Here is a 23,593-nt window from a genome sequence, read left to right as displayed (position 1 = left end):
GATCTAAAGAAGCTGCAAAGTGCAAAGCAGCAGCAGCAAAACTAAATAATTAGACTGACACAGAAAGCATGGAGATAACCTGGTGGTGTACTCACTGGTGAAAAGATGATGAAGAGGGATTAGGATGCAATTTTTCAAGGTGCTAAAGAGGACATTAAAATGGACATAAGCTCAACTAGATGTTAACCTTAGAAATCAGGATGATGAAGAAAAACAAATCAACAACGAGAATTAAAGCAAGATGTGCTTACAGAAACATCAAAGTTGAGACAAACTGAAACAAACCTGGCCTTTTAGTGGTAGAATGCATGTGCTTAATAATGATTCTAGAAGGTCATTTAGTAATGCCCATGAGGAAAGCTGCAGGAGGTTTTATAAACTGGATTATCCAGTCACTTAAATTAAAAAACACACACACGAAAAAAGTGAAAAAAACACCAAAAAACCATCAACCAACAGAAAAAAACCACACAATAAAATAACCAAAAAACCTCCAAGAAAAAAAAAAAAACCAAAATCCCAAACAAACAGAAAAAACCCAAACGAACTAAAAAGCCCTAAACAAAACCCCCAAAAGCCCAACCCAAACAAAAACAATTTTAAAAAATGAAAATAATTAAGTGCATTACTGCATTGACAGCAAATATTTGCAAAGCCTCTCTGAAAGCAGTTTAAAATTTATGAAGCTTTCCACAGGAAAAAAGCTTTTACAGGAAGAGCACAGAAATGCTTTATCTGTAGAAGGACAAGTTCCAGGACGTGCCTAGCTTGCAATATGTCCCTCAGGCTATCAAAGGCAAAATGACAGAGTCATCACTCCTAATGCAATAACACAGCATATTCATTTGCTGCAGCTGCTGTAATTGGGCTTTTACTGATTTCCAACCTCAGCTGCATACTCTCTGCTTAGCACTGCAACTGATAAGTACATTAGCCTGCAGGAATGGAATTCAGTCAGGACTCAGGTGAAAGAGAACCTTACAACTGAGTGATTTTTTTAATTGATTCTTAGAATGGTTTGGGTTGGAAAGGACTTTAAAGATGATCTAGTTTCAACCCCACTGCCATGGATGGGGATACCTTCTATTTGGTCAGGTTGCAAAAGGCCTTCAACAGCTTCAGGGAGGTGTTCTTTTCACATTACACTTTGAAGTTATAGGAACTGTGACTGTATACACTCTCTCTTCATAATACCTTTTTTCTGGAATATAAAATCACTGAGTGGTGGGGGTTGGATAGGACCTCTGGAGATCATCCAGTCCAACCTCCCTGATAAAGCAGGTTCCACACAGCAGGTTGCCCAGGAGCACAATGTCGAGGCAGGTTCGGAATCTCTCCAGAGAAGCAGCCTGCTCCAGGGCTCCAGCACCCTCACACCAAAGAAGTTACTCCTCCTGTTCTAATGGAGCCTCCTGGGTTCCAGTTTGTGCCCATTGCCCCTTGACCCATCTCTAGGCACCACCGAGAAGAGTCTGGCCCCAGCCTCCTACACCCCCCCTTTAGCTCTTGCTGAGGAATGAGAAGGTTCCCCTCTCAAGCTGCTCTTCTCCAGGCTAAACAGCCCCATGTCTCTCAGCCTTTCCTTCTGACAGAGATGCTCCAGGCCCCTCAGCATCTTGGTAGCCTCCACTGGACTCTCTCCAGTAGTTCCTTGTCCTACTTGAACTGATGAGCCCAGAACTGGACGGAATATTCCAGATATGGCCTCATTAGGGCAGAATAGAATGGAGGAGAACCTCTCATGACAAGAGCACATTGCTGGCTCTAATGTAACTCAGTACTGAGCCTACTGAAAGGTTTTTGAGCTATAAGGAGTCAGTATTTTTAAAAAGTGTAACTGCAATCTGAATTTACAGTTTGAAGGGTTTGGTTTTTTCTGCTAACAGAGTAATCATAGAATTGTTAAGGTTGTAAGAGACCTTTAGGATCAACTCCAACCATCAACCCAGCACTGCCAGTGTTAATAATTTACATAAGTTACTTGGAGCTTTATCTTTTCTCATAAAGTTGTAAAACTTTTTAAGACCTGGGTCCTGAGACAAAGCTTCAAAAGTCACTTACTTTTTTTGAAGAGTCATTTGGCAAACCTAGTCCCCAAGCTGAATTTTACTATGAGAGATGCATACTGTTCTATATATTGCCTATAATTCAGTTTTACATCTTAACCCCCCCAAAACTATACTAAAAGTGACTCTGCCCAGTGCATGCAGTGGTTGTAATTTTCCTTGGAGTTTGCTGGTGTTCCTCAGGAATGCAAAATGTTGAAGTTTCACAGGTCCACAGATTGCATCAGGTTGGAAGAGACTCTCTAAGGGTCCAACTGCCCTGCAGTGAGCAGGGTTACCTCCAACTACATCAGGCTGCCACAGCCACATCAACCCTGATCTTGAATGTATCACAGTATCACAAAGGTTGGAAGAGACCTCAAGGATCATCGAGTCCAACCTGTCCAATGTCTCCAGGGACAGGGCCTCGACCAGTAACAACATTCTGCAAACAGCTTGTCTTACAGCCAAATCATGAAGATAAGGCTGACCTTATAAAAAGGATTAATTTGTTTGCATTCTGCTCTGCTACAGCTGAGAGAGCTCCACAGGGACAGCAACAGCCCACACCAGTGTTTTATGTGTGATGAATTTGTGCTTGTGCAATATATGGTAAGAATGATATTTTGAAAAGAATGGTTCCAGACATGGATGTTGGATAAAGAAAGGAAAACACAGAAAAAACCAAATCCCTCTATAAACATTTACTGCCCACGGATCAGGAGGAGAAAAGCCAGTTGAATGTGGATGGGAGTGATTCAGGATTAAGCTATGGCTCAAGGTCAAGATGCTAAATAACCAAGGTTTGGTTTGTACCCATCTTGGATAAAAGTGGATTTTTAATTAAGTTTTGAACTGGCATAAACAGAGAATGGATCTCATCAGAACTGAGCAAAGGAGGAAACTAACCAGACGCTCTTTCAAAGCTGGAGCCTGCAGAGAAATGAGAGTTTTACCTGTTGCATGTTTGTTTCAGAAGGTCGACTTTCAAGTTCTTCCTGAAGACGTTGACGACTCCTCTCTGCTTGTAGTAGCTGGTGTTGGAGCTGCAGGAACTGTTCCTTGGGCACCATAGCACAGCCTTGCTGCTGGAGTTCCCGGGAGTGCGGAGATTGGCTAAGCATCGCACTGGTGCTGGAGTGGAGCATCTGGAGAGTAAAGTCAGGCAGCCATCAGGAGAAAGTAGCACTGCCCTTCACACAAGGTATCTTTTGGTGATGTACTTGTGAACAATTGTATGCTGGAGAGCTGGGCAGAAGGGAACCTCATGAAGTTCAACCAGGGCAAGTGTCAGGTCCTGCACCTGGGGAGGAATAATCCCTGCACCAGTACAGGTGAGGGGTGACCTGATGGAAAGGAGCACTGCAGAGAAGGACCTGGGAGTGCTGGTGGACAAGTTCACCATGAGCCAGCAATGAGCACTTGTGGTCAAGAAGGCCACTGGTCTCCTAGGGTGCATTAAGAAGAGTGTGGCCAGCAGATCAGGGAGATTCTCCTGCCCCTCCAACTCTGCCCTAACAAGGCTACACCTGCAGTATGGTATCCCAGTTCTGGGCTCATCAGTTCAAGAGACAGAGAACTACTGGACAGAGTCCAGAGGATACCCAAGATGCTGAGGGGCCTGGAACATCTCTGTGGGAAGGAAAGGCTGAGAGACATAGGACTTTTTAGCCAGGAGAAGAGCAGCTTGAGAGAGAAATCTTCTCAATGCTCAGCAAGAGCTAAAGGGAGGGGTGTAGGTGGATGGGGCCATACTCTTCTCAGTGGTGCCCAGAGACAGGACTAGGGGCAACAGGCACAAACTGGAACCCAGGAGGTTCCATTAGAACAAGAGGAGAAACTTCTCTGGTGTGAGAGTGCTGGAGCCCTGGAGCAGGCTGCCCAGAGAGGTTGTGGAGTCTGCTTCTCTGGAGAGATTCCAAACCCACCTGGACATTGTGCTCCTGGGCAACCTGCTGTGTGGACCCTGCTTTAGCAAGGGTGGTGGACTAGATCCCCAAAGGTCCCTTCCAACCCCACTTAGTGATTCTGTGAAAACTAGATTTCTCATGTGGAACAAGAGGATCTCATTCCTAATAGTCCTGGCTAGAGCAAAGCAAGTACCTCAGAACAGGCTTGTCCCAAGCAATTTACCTTCCCCAGCAAGTGCTCTGTCATTTACTGGATGGGTGGCTAGGAAAGAGACATTTCTGGCAGTGCCTTACTGTGGTAACCTTGCAACCACAAGAGCCCAGCTTGGATAAACTGGCCCAGCATTAGATGGACTTTCAGGCAGCATTAAAAGCTAAGATGGATGTATGAAACAATGTGGCATTTTTCTCTACTAAAGTAATGTTTAAGAATATCTCAGGAGTGTACAGTAAAACTCCTGATGCTTCAGAGAAGCTGATTTATGACTTGAATGTGTGTAAGATTAGTCCTTTCTTCCCATAAAGTTCAGCTGATCACATCACAAAATTGCCACTGTTATTTCAAACCCATTTCTCTGTTCCCTTAGGAAAAGGCATAATGGGTTTCATTGTCTTTCACGAGTGGTGGAATTAAGGTCACTATTTGTAGTCATATATCAGCTATTATTAAATAACCATAAGTATTTTTCATAGTGGTGCAGCTCTTCTGGCTGTATTACATCTGTACATCTCTGTTGGCCCAGGGAAACAGAAAATAGCTTTATAAGTACTTTAAAATAAAACTGTTCTGTTGGTTGGTTGGGTTGGGGTTTTCTTAAGCTAATCAAGAAGTTCTCTCGAATCAACTTGTAAAGGAGCAATTCATAAACAGTGAAAATAATGAGGTTTTGATGGAATTGGTTAGCCTGAAGAGGAGGAGGAGGAGACCTTATTGCTCTCTACAACTAGCTGAAAGGAGGTTGTAGTGAGACTGGTACTGGTCTCTTCTATTAAGTGATAGGATAAGAGGAAATGGCTTCAGATTGCACCAGGGGAGGTTTAGACTGGATATTAGGAAGAATGTTTTTACTGAAAGAGTGGCCAGACATTGGAACAGGCTGCCCAGGAAGCTTGTGGAGGTGTTCAAAAAAGCAGTAGATGTGGCACTTTGGGACATGGCCTAGTGGTCATGGTAGTTGGGTTACAGTTGGAATTGATGACCTTAGAGGTCTTTTCCAGCTTAAATGATTCTGGGCATGCCCTACCGCTCATGCAGGTATTGGTTGGAAGGCTGGACTTAATGACCTTGGAAGTCTTTTCCAACCTTAATTCTATGATTTATTTATATTTCTTTTTAGGGTTTCCTGTAATGCTGTGAAGCACTCAAGTATCTAATGAAAGAGCTGAAGAAACAGTTTAATTAATGTTAACATCTCAAAAATAAATACCAGTTGTGTGGCTAATGAATATGCTGGGTGTATTCACCTGAGAAAGCAAGTGGAGTAATAATGAACTTGCTAAACTATTTGGGATGACACTGATCACATATCATTTAATATTGAAGAAACATTTGACAGCCTGGTGGAAAAAAAAGCATGCAGGTATCAGAGGTAAATATGCAAACACCTTCAAGCTTCACAGCCAGTGGGTTATGAAGGAAGGGGTAGAGCCACTTTTCATTTTTTTTTTACCGTCAGTTTAAATTCTTTGGACTACAGTTGGTGATTTCTCTCCATTTTCATGGCAAGCGTTCAACTTTGAGCATAGAATCCAAAACACACAACACACTACCCACAGAAATTTAGTGCACCTGAGTTTGATGTTAAAATGAATAGTGGCTTCTTTTCCTTAAAAGATGCATGGAATAAATAAAAAGAAATCCATAAAAGAAAAGAAATGTGGTGTGGTTTGGTTTGTTTTTTTCCTCCATGCCATGGTATTAACATTGAAAACAATTGCTCTACCTTCGCACACTATTTCAGAAAGAGAACTGCACCCTTCTCTGCTAGTTCCAACCACTGAGTTCTAGGCAGGTTAGCCACGAAGAAAACGGAGAAGAGGCACAAAAGAGAACATTAGAAGTCACAAAGTGCTAAGCAAATGTTAAACACACCTGCCTGGAAAAGGTTAAACAGGAGTAACAAGAGTCCTTTGTGTTTGAACTAGTAGTTTTAGGAAAACCCCACAATTCCATGCTTGGTGTTCACAGTAAAGAGTTTGACAGTGTTTGGAATGTTCCCAGAGCTTAATTAAGACCATAAAAAAAATAAAAGCAGAGAGCATACAAACACTCTTGTCAGTAACTTGTCAGAAAAATCTCATCTCTTCTAATGAAATTAGCAATTTTATAGCTAATTACTTTGGACATTCAGCATAACATGTTCCCCATTTGCTCTCTTGCTGAAAAAGATGAAGTCTTTTAAAAATGCCTCATCTAGAAGCTGCTTTGATTTATGGAACAAGCCAAAAATGTACTGATTTGTGTTTCCTTTTTCCCCCCCTTAGATTATGTTTTAAATTCAAATCCAGAACATCAAGTTTAGGCACGACTGCTGAGAGACAGCTCAGAGGTCTAGCCTGACCTTGAGAGATACACAACATAGTTAAGCCAGGACACCCAGGAATTGTGCAGTTTCCCTAACATCCAGCATGGTCCATCTCCAGCAGAACTGAACATCCACATTGAACAGCATACTTTGGAAGAATCTCAAGTGAAGTTCTCACTCCTGCTTTTAGATTAATAGCAAGTACTAGTAAGTTGTGTAAATTGTTGATTTATCCAATATAGATAAACCAGGAAGGCTTAAATTCAACAATTTAACTCAGTAAATAAAAGCAGGTTCCTATGTTACAAGCAGCATTAGACAAATATTAGTTAGGAAACTGGAGGTTAGACATTTTAGGAAGGGTTGGGGAAGCCTTAGCCTTGCCTCCAGCACAGAAACAAATTTCTTCACGTTTTGATATCTGAAGTCTTCTGGCATGTTTGTCATGTAGCTTGATCATGAAAGGTGAGATTAGGGGAGATTAATTCCGCTAGTTTGGATTAGTTTCCTCTGTTCCTACACACCTAGGAGTTGTGCTTAAATGAATCCACAGATTCAGCGAGCTAGTCATAAAGCCCCACATCATTCAGTACAGCCAACACTGATGGAAAAGTACCTCCATTAACTGATCATCCAGTTTGACTTGCTTTTTCCTTAGCCCTTCATTTTCTGAGCTGGTTTCCAGCTCGCGTTCCAGAGAATTCATCTGACTGATCTATTAAAGACAAGAAAGTTCTTTAGAAAAACAGGAGATTATTTTATCTCTTTTTTTTTTTTTTTCCCCTCCTTCGCCATGCAAGTCATGAATCACTGCACATCACAAAAATTCAAGGCTCAAAGACATAAGTATTTGGATAAGTGTAAAGCTTTGATGCAAGTGATGTCTGAGACCATGTCACACACCATCGACCTCTCCACTCTGCTCTCCTGAGACCCCACCTGGAATACTGAGTCCAGTTCTGGTGCCCCCAGCATAAGAGGGACATTGAACTGTTAGAGCAGGTCCAGAAGAGCTCATGAAGATGATCAGAGGGCTGGAGCACCTCCCCTATAAGGACAGGCTATAGGAGTTAGGGCTGTTCAGCCTGGAGACGAGAAGGCTCCAGAAGACCAGCAGCCTTCCAGTACCTGAAGGGGACTACAAGAAAGGTGGAGAGGGACTTTTTACAAGGGCTTGTTGTGACAGGATGAGACAGAATAGATTCAGGATGGAAAAGGGGAGGTTTAGACTGGATATTAGGAAGAAATTCTTTCCAGTGAGGGTGGTGAGACACTGGAACAGGTTGCCCAGGGAGGTCATGGATGCCCCCTCCCTGGAAGTGTTCAAAGCCAGGCTGGATAAGGCCTTGAGCAACCTGGGATAGTGGAAGGTGTCCTTACCAGTGCAGGGGGCTTGAAACTAGATGATATTTAAGGTCTCTTCCAACCCAAACCATTCTATGATTCTCTAAATCTGACAAGATCAAAAGAACAAGCAGACTAACTGATTTTTAGTCTAAAAGTGGTAATTCTGACATACAAGTGCTGCATATTGCAGAGCACTTCAGCATGGTTCCCATTTTCTACTACTGAAGTGTCTGCAGTGACTACAAGTCTCATATCATTTTGTCACAAACTTCTACCCTGCATGCTCTGCAGAAACACACAAGATACTCAGTTCCTTGGGACAAGTATTCCTGAGAGGTAAAGAACTCAAAGCTCAGGAATAAATGCTTTAACCTATGTCAGGGTAGATTTAGACTGGACATTAAGAAATTGTTCTTTACTGTGAGGGTGATGAGACACTGGAATGGGTTCCCCAGAGAAGTTGTGGATGCCTCATTCCTGGACGTGTTTAAGACCAGGTTGAACGAGGCTTTGAGCAACTTGGTTAAATGGAAAGTGTCCCTGGTCAGGGCAGTGGGGCTGGAACTAGATGATCTTTAGTGTCCCTTCCAACTCAAGCCCATTCTATAATATGATTCTATGAAGAAAAAGAAAATTACAGCTTTCACCTTAATGCTTAGGGATGGTGAAGTACTGCATTGAGCCGCATATTCACCATCTGAAACCAACCTTCCTGTTTGCAGATGACAGCTCCTTCTGAAGCTGTTCACATTCTCTCTTCAAGCTTAACTTCTCTTGCTCTATGGCTTTGACGATACCCGACTGGCTTTGATGCTTTTGGTGCTTTAGGGAAAGGACTGTAGATTCCAGCTGTCGCATCTAAAGAGACCAGAGGAGAACAGATGAGGAAAAAAATGCTGGAGCATCCCCCTCCCACTATGAAGACAAGCTAAGGGAGTTGGGACTATTTAGCTTAAAGAAGAGAAGGCTCTGGTAAGATCTTCTCACAGCCTTCCAGAATTTGAAAAGGGCTACAGGAGAGCTGGGGAAGGACTTTTTACAAAGACATAGAGTGACAGGACAACAGGTGATGGCTTCAAACTGGAAAAGGCTTGACTGTGATTAGACATCAGGAAGAAATTCTTCCCCATGAGGGTGGTGAGCCACCTCACATAAAATACCAACTAATTTTGGACTCACAGCAGATTCTGGTGTATTTTTGACATTCGAGCTTTGAGCATCTTGAAACAGGTTACCCAGTGTTCATGGCCAAGGTAGATGAGGCAGGCCTTGAGCAACCTGGTCTAGTGGAAGGTGTTCCTGCCCATGGCAGCAGTGGTTGGAACTAGATGATCTAGCAGGTCCCTTCCAACCCAAACCATTCTGTGATTCCTCCTCCCCATAACCTGCCTAATACTGTAAGCCAAGAAATTGGACATGGGGAATGATCAGAATATTAAGTTTTTTCTGAAAGAACTGAAGAGCCTTAACTCCAAGTCAGAGCAGAATCTTGGACATGAGTTACTAGGATTTTCTCTTTAAAAGAGCTATTTGAAACATCATAAGAGTGTCTGCATATTCAGAGCAGATATAAAGGAAAACTCATCTATGATGTGTTCTTTCTGCAAACGTTTCTATTGAAAACTAATGAGCAACATTCCTCTTCTGGAATCACCAGGCAGGTACATCCTGTACTACCCAGTGCAACACCAGAATCATTACATTTTGCCTAGCACACAAGGACCTTCTCCATAATCTGTTTCCTTGCTCAGGTTACCTTCTCTCTGGAGTGAACCAGCTCTGTTTTGGTGCTCTGGACTTCTTTCTGCAGCCTCTCATTCTCTTGACTGAGCAGCTGCTGCTCTTGTTTCATCAGCTGGACCAGTTCTTCCCAGTGGAGTTGCCTCTGTTGGTCCTGCAGCCCTGAGGAAGGCATAGCCTGTTCTAGAACCCGATTCTTGAGACAGACAGAAGTGCAGGGTTAGGCCTTCAACAAAGCAGCAGACATTTTCTCTGTTCAGGTGGGGTTTAAGGAAGGTTTTAATAACTGCAGACTCTAAATAGTCACAGGATTCCCATCTTCCTCCCAGCCTTACACGCTGCTTCCCAGTAAGAAATCCAACACACTAATCAGAGTGCAAACCCAAAGTGCTTCTCTTCAGTAAAAGCACAGCTAAGAGCCAGTTGCCAGAAGGGTTGATGGGAGAGCGCCGAGCTCCGTGCCACAAAACGCCAATTTGTGCTCCAGTTTACGGCCTCAGCAGGCAAATCGGAGAACTCAGCCTCATTTATTATGCAGTAATGGCTGTAATTGAGCTCCTGTCCCACAACTGTGAAAGAGCTGCTTTTCCATGTGGACATGAAGTATTCCTTAATTACATGGCAAACAAGCCAAATGAGGAACTGAATTCCTAACACCAGTCCCAAGACTGCTGTCTACAACCTGCCTCAGATACAATTCCTCGTCTGTTAAGAGAGGCTGGTACAATACTCTGCCTCTCAAACCCATGGCTGACTGAAAATTAGACCCTCCTGCCAATTACTAGCTTGATTATTAATGTAATTACAGTTTTGATAGCTATAAATTCATACACTGGTCACATTTCCCCCCCACCCCCATCCCCCAAAAGATTTATTTCAGGGGAAAATGGGGACTCAGAAGATGGACTGAGCATTGCCTGTTGTAGTGTTCCCAACTTTTAAAAAAGTTATTTTAAATAAGTTTAAAATCTGTACATTATCAGAGAATAGTTTGGGTTAGAAGGGACCTTTAATGGGCAACCCACCTGCAGTAAGCAGGGACATCTGCAACTAGTTCAGGTTGCTGAGAGCCCCATCAAGCCTGACCAACAAGACTATTTAACTGTTTTTAAATGAACAAATGAGAGCCACCAAGAGAGGGCTGGAGCACCTCTGCTATGAGGACAGGCTGAGAGTTTGGGCTCTTCAGCTTGAAGAGGAGAAGGCTGCTGGGAGACCTTAGAGCATCTTTCCAATCTCTGCAGGGGGCTACAAGAAGGCTGGGAAGGGAGTTTTCACAAGGGCTTGTAGTAGTCTGCTTTTCGTTTTAATTAGCTTCATATCACTTGTTTAAAATAAACCTAAAAATCAATAGTTGCATAACTCAGAGCCTGCTTGCTCAATCCTGCAGCACTTATTTGTGTCCCTTTGGTACACAAGCCAACCTAAACAAATAAGTTGGCTATGGCAGCAGGCTGCAGAAGGGCAGCAGCTGGTTGGTTGGACTAGATGACCTTTAAAGGTCCTTTCCAGCCCAAATCATTCCATAATTCTGTAATTTTAGTGTCCATAAACCCTGGTATACAAAGTTGACTTTGAGGCACCTGAGGTCCATTACCTTTTCATTGGCATTCTGCAGTTGCTTGTGTAAAGATATCACTTCTTGTTTAAGAGCTTCCCTCTCCTGTTGTGTCACCTGTAAGTCCGATTTCAGGCAGGACACTTGGAGATTGGTATTTTGCAGTGTTTCATCTAGGCTCTGAACCTGTAAGGAGAAGGCACAAAGGTGGGTATTTGCTGGACCAAGATTTCTCCTAACTTGAGTCTGCTAGGATGCATATGCAGCACATTGAGAGTCTCTGATGGAAGGAGTGAAGAAGTTTGAACTCTGACAGCCCCCTTTAAAAACCATAGAATCTGACTAGTTTGGGTTGGAAGGGACCTTTCAAGATCATCTAGTTGAATGTCCCTGCAGTCAGCAGGGACACCTGCAACTAGAACAGGTTGGTCAAAACGCCAGACAACCTGACCTGGAATGGTTCCAGGGGCATCTATCACCTCTCTGGGAAGCCCAGGCCAGTATCTCACCATCAACAATTTCTTCCTTCTCTCCAGTCTGAATTTCCCTCTTAAATTTAAACCCTTGCCCCTCGTCCTGTCACAACAGGCGCTGCTCAAAAGTCTGTCTCCAGCTTTATGATTAGCTCCTTTATGTACTGAAAGGCCACCAGCAGGTCTCCCTGGAGCCTTCTCCTCTCCAGGATGAACAAACCCAACTCTCTCAGCCTGGCCTCACAGCAGAAGACTTCCAGCCCTCCCATCATTGCTGTGGCCTCCTCTGACCCTGTTCCAACAGGTCCGTGTCTGTCCTGTGCTGACGACTCCAGAGCTGAGCTAAATGCTTGATCATTTTCTGACTTTGTTCAACTCAATAGCTGTCCATTTTGAACAGACAGTACTGCAGTCAGCAGAGACACCTTCCAGCCCTGAGCATTTGCTCTGATATGCTGGGAAGATTTCTCTTGCATTACATATTCTTTCTGGCTGCTCATGCAATCTGACTGCAAGGGCAATCTGCCAGGCAGATAGCCTGGAGAGGAGAGGCTGCGAGATCTGGGGCAGTTTAGCCTGGAGAAGAGCAGCCTGAGAGGGGATCTGATCAATGCTCAGAGAGAGCTAAAGGGTGGGGGGCAAGAAGATGGGGCCAGACTCTTTCCAGTGGTGCCCAAGTGACAGTACAAGGGACAATGGAAACAAAACGGAACCCAGGAGGTTCCGTCTGAACATGAGAAGAAGCTTTTTTGCTGTCAGGATGGTGTAGCCCTGGAGCAGGCTGCCCACAGAGGTTGTGGAGTCTCCTCCTCTTGAGAGATTCCAAACCCACCTGGACATTGTGATCCTAGGCAAGCTGCTGTGGGTGACCCTACTTCAACAAGGAGGGTTGGACTGGATGATCACCAGGTCTCTTCTAAACCCTACCAATCTTTCATTCTGTGAGAAGGACAAGGCCCTACCAGAACAGTGATATTTTAGGACAAACTGGGCAGAACGAACTGGCCAAAAGGAACTTGGCTGTAGATGCAAAACAACATCACTTATTCTCAAGGGAAAAAAGTGCCTCATTGCATTTAACAAGTTTCCTCTTGTTCTTTAAGGACGTCACTTTGAAAGCCCATCAAAGCAGCCATTCTTAGCTGCATGACATCTTTGCCCACATTAGATGAGGGCTGCTTTTAATGGAAAAAAGCATGACAAGAGATTATAAAAATGCTTTTGACCCAGGGCTATACCCAACCCCACGATTATACCTTCTCCTGTGAAACGGTGAGCTGCGTTTTCAGTATCTGACTCTGCTGTTCCCAGCACTTCTGCTCCTGCTTCAAGCTGCCAATTGTGTTCTCTAAGCAGCTTATTTTAGCTACCTGAAATAAGATTACCTCAGTAAGCACGACTCACTCAGGATTTTCTTTAACTCAATTGGACTTCCAGACTTAAGCAGCACAGAGAAAACTCAGGACACGAAACAAAAGAATCCCAAGCCCTCCATTCCCAGCCAGAATCTTCAGACAACAGAATCATTATTTATAGTGTCCAAAACTAGCTACTCTGCCCGAGTTCAGAGCTGCAATGAAAGTGGAAAAACACTGTCTTCCTTGTCCTGCTGCAATATTTGTAGGACTCTGTCCCTTGCAATGTTTGGCATTTTCTACATAATCAAATTACAGTAGAGCTGTGCTCCAGAATTTAACCTTTCTCTTTAAAAGCAGCTAGAAAAGAAGAAGAAGAAAAAAAAAGAGGCAGTGCCAATTAAGCATTTATCTGGCTTGAAGGTAAGGGGGGGTGGGAAAAAAAACTTCAAAGTAGTTTTCCAGTTTAGGGTGATACAGGTGATAAAAGAATTTTAACAGCTTGTTACAGCATGTAGGGAGCAATGCAAACTGGCACTTGTCACCTCCTACCTTATCAATACATCTGTTTAACTCCTCACTCAGGTCTTCTTTTTCTTTCTGCAGGTTTTCATTCTTAGCAATTAAACTTGAAACTTCATTTTGAAGGTCAGAGAGGTCAGGACATGTGGGCAGCTGTGGAGAAGAAGCCCCTCGCAGTTACATTTCTATGCCGCTTCCAAATTTCCCAAGTGTTGCAAAAAGCTGCTGGGCCGCACATCCCACCCCAGATGGAGCAGAAGAGAGAGGAATCATAGAATGGTTTGAATTGGAAGGGACCTGAAATTCCCCTGCCATGGGGAGGAACACCTTTCACTAGACCAGGCAGCTCAAGGCCCCACACAACTTGGCTTTGAACACCTCCCGGGTTGGAGCTTCTGCCAAGGAAAAAAATGAAGGTCTCTCCTAGTCTGATCAGCAGAACCTCTTTCCCAAGCCCCAACTCAATTGGTGGGAGCTGTCATCAGGCAAAGTGACTTCCCAAGAATCAGAATTGTGGATGGTGGAAGGGAACCCTGGAGATCACCTAGTCCAGCCCTTCCTGCAGGTGTTCAAGAAACATGTGGATGTAGTTTAATGGCCATGGTGGTGTTAGGTTGATGTTTGATTTGATGACCTTAGGGGTCTTTTCCCACCAAAATACTTCTATGATTCCCACTCAAACTGGGTGAGCTAAAGGAGGCTGCCCAGGAACTTGTCTAGTCAGGGTTTCAGTATCTCCAAGGATGGAGGTTTCGCAAACTCTCTGGACAACCTGTCTGGCCACCCTCGCAGTATAAAAGCAAACCACATTGCAATGTGTACTGCAGTTTGGTACAAATGACCACACGAGCATCAGTCATGAGACCCAGAGCATCTTTACTACAGCAACAGTGCTAAGGATTCCCAGTTGCCCCATGACCCCTCAGATTTGCTTTAGGGCTGGTCTTGCTCTGCCTCTTCTATGAAAAAAAAAAAAAAGAGAGAAATCACTGTACTGCTGACTTCTGACTCTCCTCCTGTTGCCAGCAGCGCTTTCTACCTTTTGTGCTGTTCTATCTTTGCTCACTCAATCTGTCTTTAATTACACTCAATTCATAATCCTCTCTTCACTGAACAGCCCTCATCTGCTTTTGCTTTTTAAGACCATTATCAGTCCTGAGCACCGGGTGCATTAAATGAGTGCTTTATTGCTGGGCAGAAAATGACTCTGTGGAGCCCTAATCAGGGGAGCCAATGCATTTGTTGCCTTCATTATCTGTGTTTATTAGCATAGATGGACACAGCCAGTCAAACCATGCTTATGCAGGAGATAACCAAGCCCTCCAGGAAAATATCATAGAATCATAGAATCATTTCAGCTGGAAAAGACCTTTAACATCAAGTCCAACCATTATCTAACTCTACCAAGTCTGGGGCTAAACCATGTCACTCAGCACCACATCTCTGTGGCTTTTCAACACCTCTGGAGACGGGGATTCAACCACTCCATGGGGAGCCTGTTCTAGTGTTTTGTGACCTATTCAGGGAAGAAGTTTCTTCTGATGCTTAATCTAAACGTCCCCTGGTGCAACAGGGGGTGATTTCCCTTGTCTTATCACTTTATACTAGGGAAATTCCCACCTGGCTCAAGTCTCTTTTCAGGTAGAATCATAGAACTGTTAAGGTTGGAAGAGATCTTTGAGATTAAGTCCAATTGCTTGCCTAGACCTCAAAATCCCACCCCTACTGCTACACTACTATCACTAAACCATGCCCCTCAGCACCACATCCATGTGTCTAAGGTCCCTTCCAACCAAAGCCATTCTGTGGTTCTCCAATTAAAAGAAAACCAGCATTACCTGATTGCACTCAAGTTGCTGAGCCATTTGAAATCAAGATATTTAAGATTGGTAGACAGTGCTTAGGGATGTGGTTTAGCTAGACTTGGCTGTGTGGGGTTAATAGTTGGACTCGATGATCTAAAAGGTCTTTTCCAACCCCAGTGGTTCTATGGTCCCAACAGGATGCCATACCTGTTTTGTGTTCTCAAGTTCCTGCTTGAGGATGTGGTTCTCCTGCTCCAATATATGAGCTTGAACCTTCATTTTTGACAGCTCCATCTCCAAGGAAGATACCAGATTTGAGGACTGCAAAAAGCAAAAGGCTCAGATTTCAGTTTAGGAGACATGCAGGGCAACAGGAGTTAACCAGAGGATGCTGCAGCCAGTGACTTAAGTCAGAGCTGGAATGGCACTGGGCTGAACAGAACAGGCAGGCTGGGAAAAGCAGGTAGATGTTTAGTATCACTAAGCTCCATTTTCAAGATAAGCCTGCACACTCTCACCTGCCCGCTTTTGGCTGTTGCCATGCTTTCCTTCCACACCCACTGCCACGAGAGGGTATGTTGAACATTGGAAAGACCATGCACAGCTTAAAGTGGGATGTTAATTCTGTAGAACCTCTCTATCCTTAGAAGGTCTACTGTTCCATGCCATTAGAGACAGTGGAATCCTGTACCTTGACTTTGGAGTTTTCCAGTTCCTCTTTCAGCACCAGCCTCTCCTTTTCCCATTCTTCCAAGGTACACTTTCCAGCTTCCCTTTCCTTTTGCTTGAGCACCCTTGCCAGCTGTTCATTAAGATCCTGCACATCTGCTTGATTTTTGGAGTTCCTCTGGCTAAGTTCTGTATTTTCAGAGTCCAGCTGCTGGTTCCTGGTCTTCAGATCTGCTACCTGAATTGGGACAGCAGTGTCAGTCATGACTAATTCTACAATGGAGAGAGCTTGAAAAACATTTCATAAAAATCATAGGATGGGTTGGGTCAGAAGGAACCTTTAAAGGTCATCCAGTCCAACCCCCCTGCAGTCAGCAGAGACATCTGCAACTAGAGCAGGTTGCTCAGTGCCCCAAACAACCTGATCTGCAGTGCTTCCAGGGATGGGGCATCTACTACCTCTCCAGGCAACCTGAGCCATGGTCTCATCACCCTCACAGTGGAAACATTTAGCCTAAATCTCCACCTCTTTTAGTTTAAACTATCACCCCTTGTCCTGCCACAACAGGCCCTGCTCAAAAGTCTGTCCCCAGCTTTCTTAAGTACTAAAAGGCCACCAGAAGGTCTCCCTGGAACCTTCTCCTCTCCAGGCTGAACAACTGCCATTCTATTAAGATGATTTGAACGTGTCACTCCAATTCAGTGGCTCAGCCAATACAACTGAATCCCAATCTGGTGACTCCAAGCAGTGGGACACCCAGCAGGCAAGCACACTCTGTGTAACAGTCATGACCCCCGTAGCACTGCTTGATTTCCATGAAACATTTAATTTGCTTCATGTGCTCATTTTAAGTAAACTCAACAATTTCAGAGCTGGAATTCTCCTGAAGGCCTGTTGCATGCATGGTCAACCTCACAGACTTAATTTCTGTTAATTGGCTTCAATTATATATCAGTTATTGTATCAGTCATCTGGCACACACCACTCTGTTTCTCCTTGCCTTTGCTGATGTCTGTTTTGGTGAGCTACTGGATTATTCTGAGCAAGTAGAATTTTACCAAGCAATATCAAGTGGGACATGAATCTAAGAGCTACTTAAACCTTTTATTTTGCCTAACATAACAAACCACCCTTAACATAAGAGTCACAGGCTCATGAATACAAGCCAAGGGTCACAGCTGGCAGCATCCCTCGACTCAGCTAGCTGGGAAATAAGTAGAGGCTGAGTCACATAACCTCTGTTTCCCATGGGTCACTGCCGAGCATTGCCCACAAAGACTAACAAAAGAAAGATTTTTATCTTGATATTTCTATTAAATAAACTTCCCAGGCTGACTATGGAAAGTGCTCTCAAGTCTGTGAGCTAGATCATTACAGCAGCACGGTAGCTGTCTTCTTATCAGGTCAAACAAGCTTCATATCCACCCCGATGAGTTAATGAGAAGGTTTAATGGTACATAAAGGTCATTTTCTACTGCCTGTGTGACAATCTAAGGAGCAGCTTTTAAACAGTGACGATTTCTACAGACATGGTTATAGGCTCAGTTCACATACCTGCTTCTTCAGGTTGTCGACCATCTTCTGCACAGCCACTTTCTCCTTTCTCACAGCCTCTATTTTTTGCCTAAGGAAAAAAAAAATCAAGCCTCATTAACATTCAAGGTCACTTGTTAACATCCAGTCATGTAGACAGGTGTATTAGAAGGAGCTTCTTGACTGAAAACACTGGAAGAGGCTGCCCGTGGAGGTGGTTGAATCCCCATCCCTGGAGACGTTTAAAAGCTGCAGAGATGTGGTGATGAGGGGAGAGGTTTAGCACCAGTCTTGGTAGAGGTAGGTAACATTTCGAGCCCATGATCTTAAAGGGCTTTTCTAGACAAAATTATTCTATGATTCTAGTCTAGTCTATTTACCCCAGAGGAAAAGAGTTTTACCTCATGCTCAGATGGAACCTCCTGGGTTCGTTTGTGCCCTTTGACCCCTCTCCTCTCACCAGGTACCAATTCAAAGAGTCTGGCCCCATCCTCTTGCCTCCCACCCTTCAGCTATTGATTAGCATTGAGTAGATCCCCTCTCAGGCTGCTCTTCTCCAGGCTAAACAGCCCCAGGTCTCTCAGCCTTTTCTCCTCACAGAGATGCTTCCATTCCCCTCTGCATCTTTGAAGCCTCTGCTTGACTCCAGTAGTTCCCTGTCTTTCTTGAACTCAAGAGCCCAGAACTGCACTCAGTCCTCTGTATGTGGCTTCACTGAGTAGAGGGCAGAAGAACCTTCCTCAACCTGCTGGCAAGACTATTCTTAATGCAGCGCAGAACTGTCAGACTGTCAAACAGCTGGATTTCCAACAGGACCCAGAAAGAAACCCATATCAAGTTTTGTAGACTAACAGATGTAGGAACTTCAAGAGGAGGGATGTAACCACCACGTCTGCACCGCAGCGTGAGCCTGAAGCCACGCACGTGGTCCAAGCCCCATGGGATTCTCACCGCATTTCCTCTCGGGATCCATTTAGCTCTCTCAGCTTCAGGCTGGAAGCACTGCCTTCCTCATTTAGTAAAGTCACTTCATTTTTCAGGAGGGCATTTTCTTCTCTGAGCTTCTCAGCTTCACATCTGTGGCAGAGACAGGAGACCTGTGAAAACTGGTTTTGTTTGCTGTCTAGGACCACAGTGAGAAAAATTACTCCTAGCTTGAGCTGTGAGTAATTCAAGTTTTCTAGTATTCCAAACCCAAGCTATGACTGACTTACATTATATATGAACATTATATGGATTTTACAGTTTAGGATCAGGGTACTCCCCAGATCCCTGACAAAGGGGCTTTTTGTGCATGTTTTTGTACAGCTAAAGTTGATTAAAATCTAAGATATCTAGTAAGGTTTCACACTGACACTGTACTCCACCTGTCAGTCCTGAAGTTACAAACACCATAACTTTAAACAATTTACCACCCCAATATGCAGGCTGCCAGAAGAGTGACCCATTTGTTTCTAGAGCCCAGTATGATAGGAACAGCAGCACTGGAAAGTGCCTTCTCTGTCCTGAGGCAACCATAAAGAAATATCTTTGCCATGGTGTAATACCTGCAAGAACCATTTCCTGCAGGAATTTGGTGCTGAACAATAATTAAGCCACTTGTAGCCACTTTATGGCCTCCAAAACAATCCTTGCTGAAGTCACAGAAACACAGCATGGTGGGAGCTGGAAAGGACCTCTGAAGATCATCCAGTCCAACCCTCTGCTAAAGCATGGTCACCCACAGCAGCTTGCCCAAGATCACAATGTCCAGGTGGGTTTGGAATGTCTCCAGAGAAGGAAACTCCACAACCTCTCTGGGCAGCCTGTTCCAGGGCTCCAGCACCCTCACAAAGGAGCTTCTCCTCCTGTTCAGATGGAACCTCCTGGGTTCCAGTTTGTTCCCATTGCCCTTGCCCTGTCATTGGGCACAACTGAAAAGAGTCTGGCCCCATCCTCTTGCTCTCCACCCTTTAGCTCCTAACCAGCACTGAAGATTCCTGCTCAGGCTGGTTTTTTTCAGGCTAAACAATCCCAGGTGTCTCAGCTTTTCCTCCTTACAAAGATGCTTCAGTCCCCTCAGCATGGTTGTAGCCTCTGCTAGAGTGTTTGCAGTAGCTCCCTATATCTCTTGAACTGGACCCAGCACTGCAGATTTGGCCTCACAAAGCAGAGGGGCAGGAGAACCTCCTTTGACCTGCTGACCAGAGTCATCTTCATGCACCCCAGGAGGCCAGTGGCTTTCCTAGTTGCCAGAGCACACTGCTGGCCCAGGGTGATTTTGTCCACCAGCACTCCCAGGTTCTTCGCCATGGAGCTGCTTTCCAGCAGGTCATCCACACACCTGTACTGGTACAGGGATTATTCCTCCCCAGGTGCAGGACTTGACACTTGCCCTTGTTGAACTTCAAGAGGTTGCCCTTCACCCAACTCTCCAGCCTGGCCAGGTCCAACTGAATGGCAGCACAGCCTGACAGGGTGTCAGCCCCTCTTCCAGGTTGAAATATAGCAGTTAAAAACAGGTAGGGAAACCCTGTTCTATTCTGTGTGTGATCATGGTATGTATCAGATCACACATCTGATTGGTTCCCAACACTAAGTTCTCCTGTTGGGATAGACGGTTACCCTAATGTTCTAATATTAACTTATATATTGAGAAAAATAGAAGCACTTTGAGCATTCCAAGCAACATTCAGAACTAGAAGGGAGTGAACAGAGTGAAGAAGTGATATTAGTAGAAGCTAAAAGCATTCTGGAAGTGTTACCATAGTATTTTGGAGATAAAAATAGAAGACTTTCTGCTGTACCATCAACTAGACACTGTGACGGTGCCTGTATCCAGACAGAAGAGCTGGCAGATTGCTCCTGGTTTACCATTGGTGTTAGGTCATGGGTAAGAGGGGAGTAAGTCACACACATTCATTCCAACCATCGTTATCCATGAATAATCAGCCTGCTAGAGTCCAAGGCGCTGAGTGCTACTGAGTTAAACTACAGGGATTAATGCAGGAACCACAGGGTGGGCAGCAAGCCATGAGTGGGACACACTAGGTTAGTGTCTAAGCAGCACGTGGGATTACTGTGGGACCAGCACATTGCCCACAAAGGTTTGCAAGTGTACATTACCTCAGGAGGTCCACTTTTTGCTGCAGCTCAGTGCATGTGCTTTGCAAGCTGTGGGTCACTGTGTTCTTCTCCTCCCTCTCTCCGTGGAAGTGTACCTTGTTTGGGCTAACCAGAGCAGCAGCTTTCTCCTTCAGCTTTCTGCTGGGTTCTTGCAGCTCCCTCCTTTCTTTTGTGGTGCTGTCACTAGGGGCACGCCTTTCTTGCTGATCTGTAAACGTGGCTTCAAGCTTCCCAAGCTGGCATCTTGGTCTTATCTCATCACTGTATGCATCTACGTTCCCTTCAGCATCTTGTTCGTGCACATCTTCCAATTCTTCAGCTTTTTGGAGGAGCTGTGCATTTTCTTCTGTGAGCTTAATACTTCCTAGTTTGCACTGAAGGCTTCTCAGCTTATGCAGGTTGTCTTCCAGCACTTTATTTTTTTCAACTAACTTGATAATTTCAGATTTCAGATCCTCATTTTCCACCTGAAGCTCTTCTTGTAGTGCCAGAAGTTTAGCCTGTGCCATTGATCTTTCTTCTAACTCTTCCACCCTCTCCCAAAGCTGAGCGATTACATTTTTCAGGTCACCATTTGCTGACCCAGGAGCATGATCAAGCTGGAGAGAAGCTTCACTCAGTTCTTCAGCCTCCTCAAGCTCAACCTGCAGCCTGGAAGCATCAGGAACAAACTCTTTATTTTTAGGAGCTATTCCGCGATTTAGCAGATGAACCTTCTGCTGTTTAACATCATCCTCATGCAGCATTTTTGCTCCGGGAACTCTCTCAAGGGTTTGCTCAGGATCTCCACCTGCTCTGGCTTTAACACACGATTTCTCCAAATCTGACTCCATCTCAGACATTTCTTCCAGGTCTGTAGCGTCAGCCTCCAAAAGCAGAAGGACATTGGACGCTATTTGCTTGTCAGCATCCCTGCAGTCACCGGGCAACCCTTCAAAAATGGGATCTATATCATCTGGCAGCTGAGATGGTTCTGAGCTGGAGTCAGAGCAGCCAGGACTGTGAGGTCGCATGGGCTCCCGCTCCACAGCTGCCAACCTGTGCTGCAGCCTGATGATCTCAGCAGCCATCCTGACATTTTCCTTCACAGCTTGCTCGTGCACTTTCTGCAGATTTAGGAGGACATCAGCGTCATCTCCCAGAGGGACCACACCAGAGAAAGAAGCAATTTTGCTCTTTGCTTTGGCATACTCGCTTTCCAGGACCCTATAATGATTTTGCAGCATGGAAAAACTATGAGTCTCCCACTGCAGTTTCTGGATTTTCCCCTGAAGATTTGAGATCTCCAAGCTCATCTTTGCCTTTTCTGTTTCTGCCCTTGCACAAATGTCTTTGTTTAAGCTCTTCAAAGCAAGAAGTTTGGAATTGAGGTCTTCTTTCTCTTGCTTATATTCACTATCAAGCCTTTCCAGTTTTTGCCTAACCAGTTTCCCATTTTCCTCCACCACAGACAGATGCTCTTCTTTGTTCTTTAGCTCTTTCTCATGGTCATTTTGGAGTTGTGTTATTTTATCATTCAGTTGTTTCTCTTGCTTCTCAGCAGCGTTTCTCAGGTCTTGCAGCTCCTTCTGAAGCTGCTCTCTCTCACACACAAGTTTGTTCACTTCTTCCTTGAAGTTCTTCTCCAGGAGATCTTTCTCCTGGGTCAGGGCAGAAGAAACAGCCTTTTCATTTGCCAGCCTTTCCTTCAGCTGCTCGTGGGCTTCAGCAACCTCCTGAGCAATTTCATCTTTTTCAAACTCCCACTGAGATTTCTCTTCTCTCTGCTGTTCAGCAAGTTCGTGCAGCTCTCGCTGGTGGCGGCCTTCCAGGTTTTGGATCGTTTCTTCGTACTTATTCACAAGTGTTTGTGTCTCGACAGAAAACTGAGTTTCTGCATGAGATGTTCTTCTGTTATAGTCACTTTCCATTTTTTTCCTAAACACGGTTAACATAATATATTACTAAATTCTGGGCTGGCTCAAAGAGATTCAAATGCCTTTTCAGGTTGAATAAAACAAGCTGGGAAATTACATTTAGTTTTTTTCCCCCCACTGAGTTTTAGACGATTTCACAGGTGTTTCTGAGAGCCACAAGTTAAATTTCAGGCAGCTAGGTGAAACTTCTAAAATAAAGATTCAGTTGCCTCGGAAAAACGTAACTCATGAAACATCCTCAGCAAAGGTTTCATATCCAAGAGATGCCCTTCTGTCCTCCTGATCTGATTTGTGGGGGCAGATGTTCTTACCTCCATCTCTCCCTGCTACCCCAGGATGGTTTCATGCAAATCAAAAGAATGGTGGGTGGTGGAAGAGGCCTCTGGAGATAATTAATCTACCCCCCTGCTACAGTAGGGTCACCCACAGCAGGTTGCCAAGGATCACATTGTTCAGGTGGGTTTGGAATCTCTTCAGAGAAGGAGACTCCACAGCCTCTTAGGGCAGCCTGCTCCAGGACTCCAGCACCCTCACAGCAAAGTTTTTCCTTATGTTCAGGTGGAACCTCCTGGGTTCCAGTTTGTGCCTGTTACCCCTTGTCCTGTCACTGTGCACCACCGACAAGAGTCTGGTCACATCATCTTGCCTCCCACACTTTAGCTCTTGCTGCACTGAGCGCTGAGAATATTCCCTCTCAGGCTGCTCTTCTCCAAGCTAAAACAGCCCAAGGTCTCTCAGCCTTTCCACCTCACAGAGATGCTCCAGGGCCCTCTGTATCTTTGTAGCCTCTGCTGCACTGCCTACAGTAGCTCCCTGTGAACACCAACTTGAACTGGGGAGGCCAGAACAGCATCCAGTCCTCCAGTTGTGGCCTCACCAAGGCAGAACAGAAGGGGAGAAGAACCTCCCTTGAGCTGCTGGCCACTTTCTTAATGCACCCAGTTTTATTTCTTTTGACAGTCAGTCCTAGTCAAAAGCATTTATCAGCCACCTTTTCAGTACTTCAGAGAAGAACTCTGAAAACCCAAATTGTTTGAAAAGACAAAGCAGGGATTTGTACAGCACAGGGATGAAGAGAGCCCAAAGTTA

General features: G+C 44.7%; 1 protein-coding gene across 9 annotated transcripts in view; it reads right to left on the bottom strand.

Annotated features, from left to right (window-relative positions):
* The window catches only part of NIN (ninein), an 85,282-nt gene that overhangs the window by 10,955 nt on the left and 50,734 nt on the right, over positions 1 to 23,593 (bottom strand). For 4 of the 9 annotated variants that reach the window (XM_068149114.1, XM_068149113.1, XM_068149117.1 and 1 more), the window contains exons 17-28: positions 20,589 to 22,505; positions 18,435 to 18,560; positions 17,505 to 17,574; positions 15,972 to 16,187; positions 15,488 to 15,601; positions 13,506 to 13,628; positions 12,855 to 12,968; positions 11,165 to 11,311; positions 9,584 to 9,763; positions 8,536 to 8,685; positions 7,097 to 7,195; positions 3,002 to 3,193 (exon numbers count right to left, since the gene is read on the bottom strand). In XM_068149114.1, the coding sequence (XP_068005215.1) occupies positions 3,002 to 3,193; positions 7,097 to 7,195; positions 8,536 to 8,685; positions 9,584 to 9,763; positions 11,165 to 11,311; positions 12,855 to 12,968; positions 13,506 to 13,628; positions 15,488 to 15,601; positions 15,972 to 16,187; positions 17,505 to 17,574; positions 18,435 to 18,560; positions 20,589 to 22,505 (3,448 nt within the window). Of the gene's footprint in view, positions 1 to 95; positions 143 to 3,001; positions 3,194 to 5,898; positions 5,960 to 7,096; positions 7,196 to 8,535; positions 8,686 to 9,583; positions 9,794 to 11,164; positions 11,312 to 12,854; positions 12,969 to 13,505; positions 13,629 to 15,487; positions 15,602 to 15,971; positions 16,188 to 17,504; positions 17,575 to 18,434; positions 18,561 to 20,588; positions 22,506 to 23,593 lie in introns of those variants that run through there. The other 5 variants (XM_068149116.1, XM_068149118.1, XM_068149121.1 and 2 more) reach the window with 5 other exon arrangements.

Source organism: Melanerpes formicivorus, unplaced genomic scaffold (assembly GCF_026170545.1).
Source record: "Melanerpes formicivorus ecotype bairdi unplaced genomic scaffold, bMelFor1.0.p_v2 SCAF_17, whole genome shotgun sequence".
Taxonomy (NCBI): Eukaryota; Metazoa; Chordata; class Aves; order Piciformes; family Picidae; genus Melanerpes; species Melanerpes formicivorus.
Note: the sequence above shows the minus strand (reverse complement) of the source record. Positions and strands in the feature narration are given on the sequence as shown.